General features: G+C 41.1%; 1 protein-coding gene across 4 annotated transcripts in view; it reads left to right on the top strand.

The window, feature by feature from the left end:
• LOC129012220 (uncharacterized) overlaps positions 1–13,307 on the top strand; it is a 320,478-nt gene that overhangs the window by 75,001 nt on the left and 232,170 nt on the right. The window contains exon 1 of one of the 4 annotated variants that reach the window (XM_054447699.1): positions 3,951–4,111. The exons of the other annotated variants lie outside the window; for them this stretch is intronic. Coding sequence (XP_054303674.1) covers positions 3,973–4,111 — 139 coding nt within the window. The 5' untranslated portion in view covers positions 3,951–3,972. Of the gene's footprint in view, positions 1–3,950; positions 4,112–13,307 lie in introns of those variants that run through there. 4 annotated transcript variants of the gene reach the window in all.

The following is a 13,307-nucleotide window of genomic DNA, read 5'->3' as shown; positions in this document are numbered from 1 at the left end:
CTTGTGTCCTAGACTGTCTTTCAAGTTTACCTTGGAATCCAGAGCTTTTTAGCCTATGGTGGTGAGGCTTGCCAAGAAACTCAATTCTGACAACTGGGGTTGGTGATTCTTCTTTGGCTAAGGCTGGTCTAAATGCTCCCTTCATGGACAGCCATTGGCAGAACCCAACACTGTTTTGCTCTTTGTGGTGACAAGGTAGCATTGAGTTTAATGCCAAGTCCCCCCAGTGACCGTGCTCTCCCTCCCCCAAGCACACACTTTCTCTCTCCACATCATATGGCTACTGCCAGGGGATGAAGGAGAGGTGGTGATGGCAATTCAAGACTGTCTTTCCTACCCTCTTCAGTGTTTCTTTCAGCAATATGAAGTTAAAGCCGGGTACTGTGGTTGCTCACCTGACTTTTAGTTCTTATGATGGTGCTTTTAATGTGTAGTTAGTTGTTAAATTTTGGTGTTCCTGCAGGGGGGACAATTGATGGAGACTTTCATTCAGCCATCTTGCCTCTTCATCATCTTTATCTCATCCTCTTCAATTTACCAATGTGCGTGTCTAAAAATTATCCGAAATTGTCCCTACTTTTTCATTGTTTCACCTAATATCTATCCTTCACTTTACCATATTCTTTGAAAGAATAGTGCACCACCACCATTTCTCTATTTTGTTTCTTGGGTCCCTATAGTCTTACTTACGTAAAAAAAGTTTCTACCTTAACCAACCTGTTTGCAAAATGTCACCATGTCAGCCACACATTTCATCTTCGAAGCTCTTCCTCCTTGTCTTTCCAAAACACTTCAATCTTTTGATTCTTTTTCTTCTGGGTAGTTGATTTTGTGGTTGTCTTCCTCTCCTCTAATGGATCTTTTCTATCTTCCTTCATAATTGCACCATCCCCCATGAGTACACCTCAATATTCAACTACTCAAACTAAATTTCTAGCCCCATACTTGAGTTCTGCATACCACCTGCTGATTGCACATTTTCCCCTGAATTTCTGCCAACTCTTCAAATGTAGTGGGCAAATGTGAGCTCATTTATTCAGTAGGATTGCTTATATGTTTACCATGTGCCAAGTTCTTTGCTGTGAATGAGATGCAGCCTTCAGGGATTCTAATAGGAGAGAGAGATGTAGCTATATCATTGTAATGCAGTTCAGAGGATCTATGGTCAGGGATTCTAATAGGAGAGAGAGATGTAGCTATATCATTGTAATGCAGTTCAGAGGATCTAAGAGAGATGTGCTTAGGGGTACAATGAAAGCATAGAGGAGGGTCCTCACGCAACCTGAACAGAGCATTAGAACAGAGGTATTATTAACAGGACAACAAAGGAGAACAACAGGTGATGGAGGAGCAGGAAAGAATGGCCCATTCAGAGGGGATTGTATAGAGCAGAGCATACAACTGAGTGAAGGAAAGATCTGGTTTCTATCCAGTGATAAGGTCTTCTTCATAATTTCTCACTTTGGGTCAGTGAGACCTCCCTCTTCTTCAAGCAGTGGCTTAATACATGTGAGAACATTTGGAGTAGTTCCTGGCTTAACTGAAGTGTCTAATGAGTATTTGTTGAAGAGCAGGAGGTGTAAAATTTAGATGTTACCATTTCACAGATCATGTTTGCCACTCAGGTCATAGACTGAGGGTTTCTTGTCTGTGTTAGCTGAGGTCTCTACATGGTTCTCTGGCAGGGGTACCTCTCCTGAAGCCCCTTCCTCCTGGCTTTAGATGGTTGTGACCTCATTTACATGCCTTGTGCTTATGTCTGGCTTAATTTCATACCTAGAACCCTCCTTGCTAATGTCTTTACTATTCAAACAGTCTCCAAGAAAGATTTGTTGGCACTGTGTATCCTCACCTACTGGCTTTGACCCCTAAAAGTCCTCTGGCAATATTTAATGGAAACATTATGACTTACTAGAAGGATTTCAGACTTTTGAAGGTGAAGAAAGTGGTATTTTTTTTTTTTTAAAGAGACAGTGGCCCTTCACTCCTTCATGAAGTCAGACCTGCCTATCTTAGGGCTTACTCAGACTGCCCAGATGCCATCTGCCTTTTCTCAAATTCCTGGATTTAGAGAAAGACTACAGGGGATGCTGAGTGTTTTGGTAAACTGGAACTTGCACACATTGCCTAAAGCGTGCTCTTTCTAAGGCTGTGGCTGGTGAAAGCATGTGAGAATGCTTTAATGCAAACCCAGTATTGCCAAATCCACTAGTGATTCTATAAATCAGATATCTACGTGAAATATTCCCAATTTAAAAACATTGGAATCTAAGTTACATTTTTTTTAGATGGAATCTCACTCTGTCACCCATGCTGGAGTGCAGTGGCATGATCTCGGCTCATTGCAACCTCTGCCTCCTGGGTTCAAGCGATTCTTCTGCCTCAGCCTCCTGAGTAGCTGGGACTACAGGTGTGCACCACCATGCCCCTCTAATTTTTGTATTTTTAGTAGAGACGGGGTTTCACCATATTGGTCAGGCTGGTTTTGAACTCCTGACATTGTGATCCGACCGCCTCAGCCTCCCCAAGTGCCAGCATCACAGGTGTGAACCACTGCACCTGGCCTCTAAGTTACTTTTTAAGAACAAGTGAAGCACCTCTCTAGACTACCTCCTACCTGCAGGCCTCCAGCTAATAATCCCTGACACTTAGCAAATGAGAGTGAGTGCAAAGGCTAGTAGCCCCACTAGAAGAGAAATGTGCTAAAAATCTCTTATATTAAAAGCACCAAGAAATGACTCAGTAGAGCTAAATATGGGACAACAACGTGAACACCGCTCTTGAGAAATCTCTTTACTCAGATATGAAAATCAGCCAATGTGCCTTTGCTATCATACAAGTCCTGTAAGACTCACCAATGTGTGCTTCTAGAATCCAGATGATAATTTTTTGCTGGGTTTTCCACCACTGAACTGGAGATCCAGAGAAAGAGGTTGGTCAGCACCAGATTGTGGAGCAGAGAAAGAAAGAAATACCTAGAACTTTGGACTTTGTCTGAAAGCAGCATTATTTTCAGAGAGGTCTGAGGAGTGCTAAAAAAGGGCAGAGAGCCCAGTCTATGTGCTCCTCTACACAGAGCAGGGCTATAGATGGCAAACTGAGCATAAAATAAAACATCACTGGGGTTCACCAGGGCTGCTGACATAATACGGTGGCTGAGTCTCCCCTCGTTCTAGAAAACTTTCTTCTTGTTAAGCCACTGCCCCTTTATACTCCAGGTTACCATTACCATTCTGGGAGAATTTACATTAAAATATTATATATATATATATCTGATTCAAGGCTTTTTTTTTTTTTTTTGGTGAGACCATGAAAGTCCCTCTGGTAAAGAATGTCACTAAGCATAAATTATGCAAAAACCTTGATTTGGATAAAATGATTTGCCTTTCAGACATTCTCTCCTACTTGTGCATGTCAAAGCAACTTACACCTTTTAGCGTAATCAATGCAATTGATTTGTTCAGGGAGACGCATGAATGATTGAGGTACTGTAGAACTCATCGTCTTATTTCAAGGTAAAGAATCGTCCATGACCTATAGAGCTGACTTTGTTCAAATGGCAGTTCTGAATCAAAGTAAGTGAGTCATAATATGTTTATTTAAAGAATCTTCCTAGCTAGATGCCATTCTGTCCATCCACTCTCTCTTTTTTTTTCTCCCTACTTACCTCCCACTTCTCCTGTATTAGCTTTGAGATTTTTAAAAATTCCTAACGAAGAACTTAATCCTGGCTAACTTAAACAGAAGAGTATTTATTGGAAGGTTTTCGAGCGCTCAAAATTAAGAAAATAGAGAAGGTGAGTTAGGAATGAGACGGGAATCAATCCTGATTTGAAGTCTCTGTTGGGGCAGCTCCATCAAGAACACTCACAGTGGTAAGATTCTGGCTGGGAAGTCATAGAACTCCTTTTCATGCTTGCATTATTTGGTCAACAGAAACTGGTAGCAAATGCAGCAATAGGTTTAGTGAGGATGGATGACTGCCAACTTCTTTCCATTTTCTTACTGGACATTCAATCAGATTATGCCCCAGTCTCCCATGCAAAAAGATGCAACCATGTAACAGAGTTGTGGCCAACGGAATGGGCAGAAGTAACATGGGCCCTGCCAGGTGGGTAATAGAAAACCCTCTCATGGACAGCTTACCATTCTCTTTCTCCAATCTGCCAGTGAAATCATGAGAACTCTGAGGATATAGAGTGTAGCTTTTTCTAGCTGTCAATCTGTTATTTATGTTTTCTTAAATTTCCAATCAACTAGGAAGCCACATGTGCTGGGTGAGTTTGGCCACAACCAAAATGATCTATACTCTGTTGAGTGAGAAAAATCCACTCACCATGAACTTGAATATTGCAGCAATGGCCAGTTTCTAAAGTTTCCATATGCTCTCCCTCAATTTCCGTACTTCCCTCACTGAGACCATTCATAAGCGGCTCCTGGGCTAATCCAAGCCATGGACTGGCACTGGCCTGTGAATGAAAGTTTGCATGGCACTAATCTGGAGAAGAAGTGGTGCCATGTTGGAAGGAACCTGGTCCTTGAGCCACCCCTTGGAGTGGAGCTGCTCAGGAAAACCAACAAACCGGAGACACCTGAGTTGTCACTTTCATAAATAGCAACAACAAAAAATCTATATTTTATTTAGCTTCTGAAATTAGGAGGTCAGTTGACAGAACCTAACTAATAATGCAGATTATAGGTACTGTGCTTACCCCCTTCTTGCCAGAAAGCAGTCAGTCTCCTGAGTGGGCATTAACAGGAAGCAGGAAACACACTGGATAAAAATAAGAGGAAAACCCCAAATCAGAGCTTGAAAATAGAGGTAAAAATGGCATACTATTTTTTCATAGCACATTTTTTTCCTAATTACCAAAATGATGTACATAGTCACCCTCACTTTTGGCAATGTCTCTAATGCCTCCAGAATGGATGGCTTAACATGTAAAGTGGCCTTTGACTCTAGTGATGCCCCTGTGTCATACATTATAGTCAATTGCACATCTCTCTCTCTCTCTCTCTCACACACACACACACACACAGAGGTAGAAAACTATTTGAGGGTAGGAATAAAAAGGTGCTTTTGTCTTCTCTCCAGTGCGAAGGGCACGAGCACACAGCCGAAGCTCCAGATGGTTTTACTGAATCACTTGATAAATATGAACATCCTCATTTTGGTAGCCATGCGGCTACATTATCTCAATTTTGCCATCCCTTTAGCCCTCACCTGCACAGCTGCAGGACCTCAAGGACCCCCCTCCTTAGCTTCCCTCTTCCACCCACCCACCAGCTGCCAAAATTCCCAGGAGTTCCTTATCACGCAGTTCTCTGGATGGCCTTGGACTGATCCTGTTCCCTCTTCAATCTTGCTTGTAGTTCTCAGGAATAACTGTAGAATGTGCTGTGAATGCAACAGCCTGAGATAGGCAGGAACTAACCAGAACAGCTCAGGGTCTGCTCCACTTCTCCCTAGAAATAGGATGTCCTTTGGTGCTTTAGCCCAGCCTGTCATGTTGTCCCTGGGATATATAACCCAGGGCAGGCTACATTCTGAGGTCCTTCAGCTGCAGTGTAAGTGAAGTACATGCAGACGAGGAGATTCCATTCACCCCAGGCCGATTTCCTGAGCCTTGGGGGGCCAACTTGCAATGAGTTCTAGGCTTCTGTTGTCCTTTGTCTGTTGTTCCCATCTGTAAATCATACATCCATTTCATGTATCTTGTTGTGCTTAAGTGGGGCCTGTCTCAGCAGACTGACACAAGCTGGTAACCAGTGCACAGTGAACCTGCTTCACACTTCTCATCTATGCTCAGGAAATATTCACTTAATCTCTTCATCCCTAATCTGCTTTTGAGGTTTACATGGGCATTTGAGCCAGCCATGTCTCTCATATAATCCAGCTCCCTGGGATGCCAGCATATCGCCACTGTCCAGAAGGTATTGCATTTACCCTCTGGTCACCAGCCTGGGCATCAGGGAGGCTCCACTGGAAGATAATGGCCTTCTCTCCACTACTTTATTGTGACAAGCCCATAGGCATTGGAGTCAAGCACAATTAGGTCCAAAACTCAAATCTGCCACTTTGTGATTTTGGATAAGTCACCATATCTCTAAACCTATATTTAACCAGCTATTTAAAAAAATGGGTTAATAGGAGCCCTGAAGTGATAGTATATGTTTCAGAATTAAATGAGAAAACATACGTAAAGCCCCCAGAAGGATAATTAGTCCATTTAGTAAGCATTCAATAAATATTAGCCACCAGAATTATTATCAGAACAACTATTGATGTCAATGGAGTTATTATAAACAATTATTGATGTCATCAGAGATGACTGTTTCCTCTTCTGTTCTATACTACTGAGTTCTCAGTCCTAGACCCAGGTTTCTCTTAATCCTGTGATAGCAAGATTTTAAATAAGCACTTCAGTCTCTTTCTATAGTCACTGACTCTTTATGGTGGCATTTGTACCACTTGTACATGGGACTCTGTGTTTACTGAGGTATGGGCATAGAAGAGGAAACTTATTACTCCTTTTTTTTGTATATTTATTTTTCTGACTACCTAAACACTGGCATTTATTTTGATTTTTTTATGTAAAGGTACAAACCATGCTCCTGCTACTACTTAAGACATGTGCATGAAGAAAATATTTATTTTTTCTGAACATCTAAGCCAGTCAAACACACTTTCTAGTGATAAATTGTGCCCCAATGGCTTTTTCTGATGAAGAGGCTCATGGCTTATAGTGAAAGGCTGTAGCTGCCCATATTGCAGTTATTACCATATAAATGCTTATCTCTGTCATGGATGTGCATAATCATGAAATATGCTACCTTCCAAGTAGAAATGTGCAACAGGTTGTTTTGCAGAATGTTATAGCATCTTATAGTATTGCAATATTTATGGTTGAATTTTCTTTTTCAGTATAAGCAGGTATAATAATTTCCTCCTAATATGTCAACATGAACTTTCTTAGACTTGACTAAAGACCAGAAATAGATGATTTTGCTGGCACATGTGGACAATCTTAGCAATCCCCCCAGTATTGGTATAATTTCTGTATTACACTTTAAATATCCTATCTATTCTGAGACATAAAATAGTTTGAATATTTTTGACTAAATTAACTAATCAACTGATCAACAATTTGAGGACTTTTGAAATCCAGACTTTTGAAATGTAAAGAGGTACTAACGTGCATCTTGCTTTCAAATTCAGTAACCTAAATGGCATCAGCCTGGAAATTGTGGGTGGCGTGGTGTCTCATCTCTGATATAGGCAAAATTATCGTGGATCTTTATTGTTTACCATTGTATCTTCAGGGCCTGTGACTTATCGATTAATCATTTATTGAAAGGATTCACAGCTTAGTAAATATTTGTGAATTGTACTCTATTTATATTTGGAGACTCTCCTTTCCCCTTTGTGATCACCACCATGAGCCTGTGAGCTTGAATGTCCTTGCCAAAGACCACTGTGGCTTTTCCCCCATCTTTTACTCATCTATTCCCTCCTACTTGTTTGTAGCAAGCACACTCACGGTAGTACCTGTGCCATGGATATTTGCAATTAACAAGGAGCAGAAACCTTAAAATGAAAGGATAGCAATCTGACTGGTAAACTTTCAGGCAGAATGATGATTTTGGACATCTGCTTCTTCTTAGAGCCCCAGTACCACACTCATTTGTGGTCACCAAGTCTCATCTGCCTAATATTGCTCTGTTGTACTTAAAAAAGAGCTGGACTAAATTGTGCAAATGCACTACTGTTTTTAAATAACTATTTTCAGTTACAAACAAATAGGGTGTTTTAATATTTTGAATGCAAGGACCAACTTGTGTACTTTCATGTACAACTTCTTTTACATATTTGACTCTTGATTGCTTCTTAATGTGATATCTCATTTCCACCAGCAGTATTAGTCAATGTTAATATTTGGACCAGCATGCTGCATATCCTACTTCTCCGAAAGATGCTGCTAATAGTTGAACCCAAACAAACCAACCACATCACTTTAATACTTATATTAATTTATTTAAAATATAGGTATATATTTTTAAGTAAAATATACCAGATTTAGATTCTGCCAAGAGTAACACAGATTCCAAGAACAATGGCTTGAACAGAAATTTGTTTCTCTATTACATAAAAGAAGCCTATAGGTGGTATTCCGGCACTGCTGTAGTAACTCTATGAAATCACCTATGATCCAGCTTACTGTTCCACCTAGCATGGAGATTCAATACTCATGGTCCCAGATGGCCGCTGAATATCCAGCCATCAAAATCTTATTTCATACTGCAGAATGAAGGGAAGAAGAAGGGTATTGTATTAGTCCATTTTCACACTGCTATAAAGAACTACCTGAGAATGGGTAATTTATAAAGAAAAGAGATTTAATTGACTCACAGTTATGCATGGCTGGAGAGGCCTCAGGAAATTTACAATCACAGCAGAAGGCAAAGGGGAAGCAAGGCACGTCTCACATGGTGGCAGGAGAGAGAGAGGGCGGAGAAGTGCCACACTTTTAAATCATCACATCTCGTGAGAACTCACTCACTATCGTGAGAACAGCAAGAGGGAAGGCTGCCCCCATGGTCTAATCACCTCCCATCAGGTCCCTCCCCTGACAGATGAGGATTACAACTCCACATGAGATTTGGGTGGAGACACGGAGCCAAACCATATCATTTCACCCCTGGTCCCTCCCAAAACTCATGGTCTTCCCACTTTTCAAAACTTGATCATACCTTCCCCACAGTCCACCAAAGTCTTAACTCATTCCAGCATTAACCCCAAAGTCCAAGTCCAAAGTCGCATCTGAGACAAGGCAGATCCCTACCACCTATGAGCCTGTAAAATCAAAAGCAAGTAAATTACTTTCAAGATACAATAGGGCTACAGGCATTGGGTAAATGCTTCCATTCCAGATCGGAGAAATTGGACAAAACAAAGGGGATATAGGCCCCATGCAAGTCTGAAAGCCAGCAGAGCAGTTATTAAGTCTTAAGACTCCAAAATAATCTCCTTTGACTTCATGTCTCAAATCCAGGACATGCTGAAGCAAGAGTTGGGCTCCCAAGGCCTTGGAAATCTCCACTCCTGTGGCTCTGCAGGGTTCAGCCTCTGTGGCTGCTTTCATAGTCTGGCGTTGAATGACTGTGGCTTTTGCAGGCACACAATGCAGTCTGTCAGTGGATCTATCATTCTGGGGTCTGGAGGACAATGGCTCTCTTTCTTACAGCTCCAATAGGCATTGCCCCAGTGTGAACTCTGTGTGGCAGCTCCAACCCCACATTTTGCCTCTACACTGCCTTCATAGACGTTCTCCATGAGGGCTCCGCTCATGCAACAGACTTCTGCCTGGACATCCAGGTGTTCCCATACATCCTCTGAAATCTAGGCAAAGGCTCCAAACTCTTGCCTTCTGTGCACCTGCAGGCCTAACACCATGTAGAAGCCACCAAGCCTTGGGGCTTGTGCCCTTTGAAGCAATGGCCTCAACTGTACCTTGGCCCCTTTTAGCCAGAGCTGGAACTGGAGCTTCTGGGGCACAGGGCACCATTTCAGGAGGCTGTACAGAGCAGAGGGCCCTGGGCCTGGCCCAGGAAACCAATTTTTCCCTCCTAAGCCTCTGGGCCTGTTACAAGAGGGGCTGCTGCCAAGGTCTCTGACTTGCCCTAGAGACATTTTCCCATTGTTATGGCTATTAACATTTGGCTCCTCTTTACTTATGCAAATTTATGCAGCCTTGAATTTCTCCCCAGAAAATGGCTTTTTCTTTTCTACCACATGTTCAGGCTGTAAATTTTCCAAACTTTTATGCTCTGCTACCCTTTTAAACATAAGTTCTAATTTTGGACTATCTCTTTGTGAACTTATATGACTGTACACTTTTGGAAACAGCCAGGTCACATCTTGAATGCTTTGCTGCTTAGAAATTTCTTCTGCTAGATACCCTAAATCATCTCTCTCATGTTCAAAGCTCCACAGATATCTAGGGCAGGGGCAAAATGCCACTAGTCTTTTTGCTAAAGCATAACAAGAGTGACTTGCTATTGGAACTATTCCCATTAAGTTCCTCATCTCCATCTGAGACCACCTCAGCCTGGACTTCATTGTCCATATCACTATCAGCGTTCTGGTCACAACCATTTAACAGGTCTCTAAGAAGTTCTAAACATTCCCTCATCTTCCTCTCTTATTCTGAGGCCTTTAAACTGTTCCAACCTCTGCCCATTACCCAGTTCCAAATTTGCTTCCACATTTTCAGGTATAGCAGTTCCCCACTCTCCTGGTACCAATTTTATGTATTAGTTCATTTTCACATTGCTATAAATAACTACATGAGACTGGGTAATTTATAAAAAAGAGGTTTAATGGATTTACAGTTCTCCAAGGCTGGGGAAGCCTCAGGAAACTTACAATCATGGCAGAAGGCAATGGGGAAACAAGGCATGTCTTACAGGGTGGCAGGAGAGAGAGAAGGGGGAAGTGCCACATTTTAAACCATTGAATCTCGTGGAACTCACTCACTGTCATGAGAACAGGATGGGGGAAATCTCCTTGTGATCCAGTCACCTCCCACCAGGTTGCTCCCCTGCACATGGGGATTAAAATTCCACATGAGATTTAGATGGGGAGACATTGCCAAACCATATCAAGTATATACTCTCACTAAAAAGTGCTTCTAGAATATCTCAACATTATTTACACTTAAGTTTCATTGGTCAGAACTTAGTCACATAGCCACATTTCACTTCAGATAAGTCTGGTAAAAGCAGTTTTTAGCTGTGCAGCAATGTTCTCAACTACAAATACAGATTGCGCCACAAAAAGGGAATCACTATCAGATAATGTGTTCATTTTCTCTTGCTCTACAACATATCATTACCAGCTTAGTGGCCTAAACCAATTATCCATTTATTATCCCATGGCTTCTATGAGTCAGAAGTCTGGGAATACTTGAGTTCAGTTTTCTGCCCAGTTTCTCACAAGGCTGAAATCAAGGTGGAGGCAACTGGGTTTCAAACTCATCTAAAGTCTCAACTAGGAAAGGACCTACTTCCAAGATCTTTCAGGTTGCTGGCAAAATGTATTTGCCTGGGGTTATAGAGTTCATAACCTCTTGCTTCTTCAAGCTAGCAATAGAGAAAGTGTCTCTGCTACTTTGAATCTTTAACTTCAGGGAAGGTGTGGACCCACTTTTGAAACGATCACCTAATTATGTCAGGCCCATCCAGAATAATCTTTTTTATTAACTCAAAATTGACTGATTATGCACCTAATGGCTTCTTTAAAGTCCCTTCACTCTTGCCAGATTGGTTAGAAGCAAGTCACAGGTTCCATCAACACTGAAGGGCATGGGATTATACATAGAGTGACTCATTGGGGACCACCCTGTGGTGTTTACTTTAGGGATATGATTGGCAATATTTGCACCACACAATATATGATAGTTCTTTTTAAGCTACAATCATCCATTAAAGAATGATGTGTCAGATCCAAGAAAAAAGTTGCCTGAGAAATTATCTGATGGATTTATACAAGATGTTTAAGCTACTCAATGCTGCCTAAGCAAAATTTAGCTGCTACTGGTTAAGCTGATGGATGCCATCTATTCAAGGTAGTTGTTTGTCTTATAATTTCGACATATGCTTGTGATATGGCTTGGCTGTGTCCCCACCCAAATCTTATCTTGAATTGTAGCTCCCATAATTCTCACATGTCATGGGAGGGACCCAGTGCGAGGTAATTGAATCATGGGGGCAGATTTTTCCTGTGCTGTTCTCATGGTAATGAGTAAGTCTCGTGAATTTTGATGGATTTATAAAGGGGAGTTCCCCTTCACATACTCTTCTGCCTGCTGCCACATAAGACATGACTTTGCTTCTCCTTTGCTTTCTGCCATGATTGTGAGGCCTCATCAGCCATGTGGAACTGTGAGTCGATTAAACCTCTTTCCTAATCCCAGCACTTTGGGAGGCCAAGGCAGACAGATGATGAGGTCAGCAGTTCGAGACCAGCCTGGCCAACATGGTAAAACCCTGTCTCTACTAAAATACAAAAATTAGCTGGGCAAGGTGGTGCGTGCCTATGATTCCAGCTACTCAGGAGGCTGAGGCAGGAGAATCACTTGAACCCAGGAGGTGGAGATTGCAGTGAGCTGAGATTGCACCACTGCACTCCAACCTGGGCAGTGTCAGGTCTCCAACCTGAGACTCCATCTCAAAACAAAACAAAACAAAACATCTTTCCTTTATAAATTACCCAGTTTTGGGTATGTCTTTATTAGCAGTGTGAGAATAGAATAATACAGTTTGTATTATTTTATAAAGTAATTTAATTTTTATTTTTAAATTTCACACTATCAGAAATTTAAAATAATTTCTGCTATTCACTGTAAGTGCACATTGTAGTTGATAAGCACCAGTTCATCATTGTGTCAAAAATTGTAACTAAAAATTCTCAATGTCAAAAGAATTTTGAGAAATGCTAACCTTGACAATACCAATGGGTTTTTTGAATAGCGGTGAGAGTGGCTAGGAGTTTAACTCTTTCCATCAAATGCAGTATCTTAATAGCGCTTTCACTTAAAGATGATTATTTAATAAGATTGCCAAGTCTGCAGCAATAAGACTGTCATCAAAAAGAAGCAGTGATATACTGCAGAAAATACTTAACGCTTATGTATCCACAGGTCTCCTGGCTAATGACTATATCCAATAAGAGTAATAAAGAAGAAGAAAAAAGTACCTGGTCTGTGAACAGATATTAAAAAGTTTGGATATTAATGTTCATGCATTTACTTGATTTAGGGACTGTCTTGGAAGCCTTCCCATTTGCTTTGTAATTCTATTAGTCTTAGTTATCTGGCTCCTTAGTCCTTATATGAGAAGAGAAATAAATGAACAAGCAGAGATCGAGACCCCAGGAGTGCCAAGAAGTGGCCTCCTTAGGGAAAGACAGAACAAACACAAAACAGAACTAGTTCAAAGTTTTGTGTGTGGAATGGTGAGACCATTTATTTCAGGGACATGACACCGTGTGTCACTACATCATCTTTATGAAGTGAACCATTCACAGGTAATCATAATCATAAGCTCAGGTTATAAAATGTATTGAATGCCTTTTACAAAGTTTCCAAAGATGAAAGATTCTTATTCAAAAATTTTTTTTTCTCACAACATTACAATGAACTGATGGCTCTAAATGTATGGAAAAGGAGCTGAAATGTAGTAAGTCCTCAGTGATGTTAGTTGTTATTATCTATAACTGTTTATCACCTATAATTAGTTATTATTTG

Source organism: Pongo pygmaeus, chromosome 15 (assembly GCF_028885625.2).
Source record: "Pongo pygmaeus isolate AG05252 chromosome 15, NHGRI_mPonPyg2-v2.0_pri, whole genome shotgun sequence".
Taxonomy (NCBI): domain Eukaryota; kingdom Metazoa; phylum Chordata; class Mammalia; order Primates; family Hominidae; genus Pongo; species Pongo pygmaeus.
Note: the sequence above shows the minus strand (reverse complement) of the source record. Positions and strands in the feature narration are given on the sequence as shown.